Source organism: Botryllus schlosseri, chromosome 9 (assembly GCF_051294905.1).
Source record: "Botryllus schlosseri isolate E-star chromosome 9, Bs_hap1, whole genome shotgun sequence".
NCBI lineage: Eukaryota > Metazoa > Chordata > Ascidiacea > Stolidobranchia > Styelidae > Botryllus > Botryllus schlosseri.
In genome coordinates this window covers 10,136,289-10,142,288 of record NC_137244.1, presented here as the reverse complement: position 1 = coordinate 10,142,288, position 6,000 = coordinate 10,136,289, and the positions used below count along the sequence as shown (strand labels likewise).

Genomic DNA, 6,000 nt, shown 5'->3' with positions numbered 1-6,000 from the left:
ACTAATATCGAAAATTTGCTCAAATAAAGTTGAAATCAGCCTATACTCCGTAAAGCGCGACTGCTGGAGTTTGAATTTGGCAAGCTATCTTGAATACGAAATAAGTTTCACCTTCAACAATCGTCTTTTCAGAATTGTTGTGAAACACATGTTTAGTCACGATTTATAAAGACTTTGTCAATTTCTCGCGCCCCGTGGGTTGAGAACCACTAGTCTAAAACATGTTTTGAACATTGTTTCATAAAATGGCCTTTTTTTGAAAAAAGGAAATTGTGTTTTTCTAAGCTGTGAAATTATGTCATAATTGTGTCAATACTGTACAAAAAACATGTTGTATGAGCCTAAGGACAATTACCACCCGATGTAGCCGACGGATATCGATATGAAATGGTTGGAACCCTCAAAATAGTCGGTTCAGCAGCAATGGTACATATATTTCGTCAAAGGAGCTATTTTTACCCTATATTTTCAATTGTCAATGTCAATCCACTATGACGTCACAAATCAATATTTGTGACGTCATGGCTTTAAAAAACATAATAAACAACAAAAAACATGTTTTAAATTAGGGCCTTGTTTTTAACATGTTTGTTTTAAATGGATTTTTGTTTTAAATGCAACCCTAACCCCAGCAGTGCTGGGATGACTCGAGTCAACTTTTTCGTATGACTTGACTTGACTCGAGTCACTTTTCGATAATGACTTGACTTGACTCGACGCTTCAGAAATGTAGATTGACTCGTGACTCGGAGCAAAATCCACAAGTCAATTTCAGGTCATCAAGTAAACGGTATCGATTAAATCTCTGTATCTTGTGTGTGTTCGAATTGTTCGCGATACGCCGGTGTCACTTGTGAGAGCAACCAGTCATTCAGTGATAGTACGTTCCACTGATCCTGTAATGTTACATCACAAATAAATTGTGATTTATATCGAACAAATATAGTTTACGCGTTAATACTCTCACGGATTTAAAGATGGGTGGGTAGTGTATTGTACGATATCAATTTGTTTCAACTTCTCGAGGCTTCATATTTCATCCTCAATTTTGGATGGTGAGAACAGACTGTAGCATGTAGCTATACAGTTATAGTCACGTATTTTATTAGCAGTTCTACGTGTGCGTGGGTGAGATAACGCATTTTTGCACGTATTTAACTCTATATTTGTTATTTAATTCAAGATAAATGACCAATTAATATGTCCTTCACGCGGCGAGCAAAATGTAATGACTTTGATTCATCACTCATACTTCGAAAATTCAATTTGACTTGGATTGTGATTTGACGCGTGACTTGACTTGACTTGACTTGAGCCACCTCCAAAAACGAGACTTGACTTGACTCGAGTAACCTTCGAAAATTGATTGACTTGACTTGACTCGAGTCAAAAAGTTCAATGACTCGAGGTGACTTATGACTCGAAAGTAGTGACTTGATCCCAGCACTGCAGTGCTGTAGTATCGGTAAAAAGGGGGCGACTCGTGTGTCGAGCAGGAATTATGACCTTGCGCCATCCTTGATATGCGAGTGTGTATATACACCCCTGTCGTACAAAACCAGAACATATCCCAGGGTTTTACTCTAGATAACTAACTTATACGGAACGGATAGATGTGCAACACGTGACTGACGATTGAGTACGCAGATGCAGCTGGCGATTGCTGGTCGCTTCGCAAACAGATATTTTATGCCAGCGACCAGATGCCATGATGATCTGCTCCGGTGGCGAGACATCGTAGGGTTACATACGTCTTCTTTTAATAGGATTCGTCCTCTTTTTTAACGTTTTTGAAAGTGTCTTCCTTTTTGAGATTTTATCCACTTTTTTCACAATTATGGTTAAATATAGGGCAAAATTCTACTGAGATACAGTTAATATGCACTAAAGTAAAGTATCGCTCCGGTGGCCATTTCGGGAGCTCAGCCGGAGAGTTGACTTTTGTTCCAGTCAACCAACTGATAACGTGAAAGAAAAACAGTATTTTTGGAATGGAACTAGAAAGTTGAATTTTTTTAGACAATCGACTACGAAGTGCAAAAAATTTACCATTTTTTGAGGATTTTCCTCCGGTATTGCGAGTCTGAAACTTTTGAAAAAGTGTTCTCTTTTCCGATTTCTATAATATGGTAACCCTAAGATAGGGTAGTGGTATAATCCACGTTGCAACACTAATGGGTTGCGGGTTCCAGTCCGACCGAGGTCGACTCCGGAATTCTTACCTAAGTGTTGGAGGTTTTTTACCTAGGCTCTTTCTCATCATCTAATTGCCATAGCCATGAATACCACAAAAATCAAAAACAAAATCTACTGACTGAATTCAATAGGGACATCAACTATTGCAATCATCAACAAAATATGTAGCGAAGTTGAATCACCACCTCAGGCCCAAAAATCGATACGTGCCTTTTCGACAATCCCGCCTTAGAGAGCAATGTATGCTTCTGGTTTTCCACAACAAAATGTCACGATTCTCGTTATTGTGGAAGGGGTACGATTGTCTGGCAAACACCACGTTTATGCCCTCAGTAATAGAGAGGACCTGCTGCATCCAATAAAAGCATCAGCATTAAGGTATCACAGCATAGCATATGACATTATTAGAAATGAATTTGCCCAATAAAACGCATTGTTCCGGATGGTCTTGATCTTAAGATGCAAAATTCCTGGAACTTTATGCTAATAAACAGATTCACCTCATTCACCGCGATTTCCAGCAGTGTATATTGCAATGAGTATACAATATTCTTATTGTGAAAGGATTGTAACCATTTTAGGTGAGCAAAACCAGCGGCGTGAAAGTGGATGCCTTGCGAAAATAGGAAATAGTTTAGCGATGATTTTGGATACAGCAGATATTGAAACTTACGACAATTTCCGAAATTTGTAAATTTATAGTACGTGTTTTACACTCTAAAATGCAAGAAGCGAAATATTATCAATCGCCACTGAAATTCATGTGGTAATGAATGAAAGCGCAGAAAAAAGATAAATTAATGTAGACGATAGGACCGGAAGAAATTGTAACTCAAAAGTAGGCCTATATCAGTTTAACTCGGCCGGAAGCTTGGGTTCAGGTGGGAAAAGTCCATTGTGCTGAATCAAGATGCGTGCAATAACTGTAGAATTTCATCCATGCTAATGCACTTCCTCATAACACGCATGCGGTTCGGTATTTTCATAGATCTGTGGACCAAGGTTGGTTTCTTTGAAGTCTACATTGCACCTTTTTACTTCGTATTCTGAAATCGGAAGAATCGCCATGAAGCATCAAGTTCGATCTGTATTACAAAAATTACAAACGTACCGGCGTATAATTCATTACCGCTTTTTAAAGTTTCCCTCTTCTTGGCCGTTTCCAAATTGGAATGTATGATATTTCGTCTTCGCAAAACAAGATATAAAACAACGCAGCATAGGAAGCAAAGTAATACGCCGGCAGAGACATAGCAAGCAATCATGAGAAATGATGGAGTCTTAGAATACAGAACACGTAACGGATTCGAGACAGTCAATTGAGAGCATGATCGGCCCACTGGCACGTATGATGATACGCATATACTGTAGTTACCGTAATCTGTTTCGCTTGTCTGTGGAAAAATTGAAATCAGATCAGTAATGTAAGGTGCTCAGATCCGATACCGCGTGAATCATTGGTAATACTCACAACTTGGATTTTGAATGTATAGATATGAATCGTGTGCTGTGAGTAGTATTCTTTCCAAAGAAGTAATTGCGATTGCAAGGCATCGTTTCCTGGGAAGCAAATACGTTATTTTTGCTGGAATGATATAGGTAAGTTACCAATGCCACTCTATGGACGCACCATTTCCTCTGTCATTCTCGAAATTCAACCGAAATCTGCCGTCCAATGGATTAGCGAAGAATACGAAATGAAGAAGGTTAGTAGAATTGAGATGAACCGAAGCGAACTCCGTCGATAAGAAAGACCTCTCCGGTGGGTCTGGAGTAGAGTGTTTGGTTATCTGCAATCCCCTATCCAACCTTGCGGGTGGACTGTATTTATTTCAACAGTCATGTGTGGTAAAACTGCTCGGAGCAGAATATGTATAAAGTGTTCACGGACATTTGAATTAAGATACAGTAATAGTGTTTCGTTAGAAGACAAAGTGGTAATTACCAGGGATAGAGGGATAGTGCAAGCATTCGGCTCGCATACATGTTCTTCGTGTAAGGTTACCATTCGTCCCCTTTTTGCAACAAATTGAAAGTGTCATTGGAGGCCTCCTAAATGTCCTCTTTTTAAGGAATTTCTCGGAAAAGGATTTAAATGTCATGGAAAATGCGACTTCGACGCAGCGAACGCCAGAGCTTCGTAAAAATCGGGTAAATTGGGAGTCGGGGCAAAGTGATTACCTTTTTTTGTCAACGCATTACTATCGGTCGAAAAAATTTCAAAATCAGAAGTTTTTTGTTCGCCGCTGGACTTTCCGAATTTATGAGAAGTGTCCCCTTTTTAGGATCTCGAAATATGGAAACCCTATTTCATCTGAACTGTGGTAATTCAGGAGATCGTCTTGGTATGTTCCACACTGAAAATACTTTAGCGATTTTGTCTAGTGCTCATAACATATGTGATGAGAATTTCTGTAATTTCAACATGAACGAATGAAAGGAAATTCAAAATCTGAGACAGACTTTTATTAATTCTCGAGTATTCAGCTCATAAGATAACGCTCATCTAGTTGTGAATATTAATAATGACATGACTCATTCCCATCACTACTACGTGGTTGACCTGAAAATGGCTAATACCAGGGGAATTCAAAGGCACACATACGTCAACGCAATGGCATGTAGAGTTAGCCATGTCTCATACAACCGCAAACGATATTTGCATCAAGTGGTATAAACTTGTTCCAGCGAAACGATCCCGACAGCAGTATCACAATAATGTGTGCGAAAGTGCAGCCGTCGCAGACCCTAACTTCAGATATATAAATGGAAATTTTCATATAGACTCGTTATATGTACGATCCATCGTACGTTCATGTTCAAAGCGAACCTTTCATCAAAATCCGTGCTCATACGAACAAGGACCTCTCTGGGGTTAGCACCATCCCTAACAATTACAATTATATAGGATGGCATGTGACTCAATGCCTAATAATTAGTTATAGGTTAGTGAAACATCGTACATTATAGGTATTTGATTTATCTCATCAAGGTGCCGCGTGTGCAGGAGACAGCAAACAATACACTGTCAAACATATCGCTAAATTACTTCAATCGAAGCTTTTCGCGTCACAGATAGGGCTGCATTTAAAACAAGCGGTGTTTTTAAACACTTTGTTTAAAACATGTTTTAAACAGTGTTTTAAACAACCTTTTAAAAAAATTTTTTTTTTAAAGTTGTAAAATTATGCCATAATTGTGTAAATACTTTCCAAAAATGAGCCTACAAACAATTACCACCAGATATAGCCGTCGTATACGATGTGGGACGGTTGGAACCCTCAAAATAGTCGGTTCAACAGCAATGGTACATATATTTCGTTAAAGGAGCTATATTTATCCCATATGTTCAATTGTCAATGTCAATCCACTATGACGTCACAATTCAATATTGGTGACGTCATGCATTAAAAACAAACAAAATAAAAACAATAAAAAACATGTTTTAAATTAGGGCCTTGTTTTAAACATGTTTGTTTTAAATTTATTTTTGTTTTAAATGCAACCCTAGTCACAGTCATCAGTTGAGAAAATCAATGCGATTCCATCGGAATACATCAAAAACATAAAACCCAGTGGCGGCTCGTGACAATATCGGGTGGTGGGGCAAGGGCTGCAAGCGACTTTTTATTAAGATGACGTCACAATGGCGTTTTCCAACGTAAACAAGTAACTTGATGATGGTACGGTAACATGAATTTGCCGGCAACAGTGATTTTAACGTATGTGCCACGAGAGGTGCGCCGGTGAGCTGTGACTTGAAGTGTGGTAACTGCGTAAACGGCGTACGGAACAAATATTCAA

General features: G+C 38.7%; 1 protein-coding gene and 1 long non-coding RNA gene across 3 annotated transcripts in view; both read right to left on the bottom strand.

The window, feature by feature from the left end:
* LOC145446050 (uncharacterized) overlaps positions 1–6,000 on the bottom strand; it is a 106,578-nt gene that overhangs the window by 72,264 nt on the left and 28,314 nt on the right. The window lies entirely within an intron of this gene.
* The window catches only part of LOC145446037 (uncharacterized), a 96,196-nt gene continuing 91,964 nt past the window's right edge, over positions 1,769–6,000 (bottom strand). For both annotated transcript variants that reach the window (XM_080324223.1, XM_080324222.1), the window contains exons 9-12: positions 3,827–3,964; positions 3,668–3,756; positions 3,308–3,590; positions 1,769–3,242 (exon numbers count right to left, since the gene is read on the bottom strand). In XM_080324223.1, coding sequence (XP_080180349.1) covers positions 3,139–3,242; positions 3,308–3,590; positions 3,668–3,756; positions 3,827–3,964 — 614 coding nt within the window. In that variant the 3' untranslated portion in view covers positions 1,769–3,138. The remainder of the gene's footprint in view (positions 3,243–3,307; positions 3,591–3,667; positions 3,757–3,826; positions 3,965–6,000) is intronic.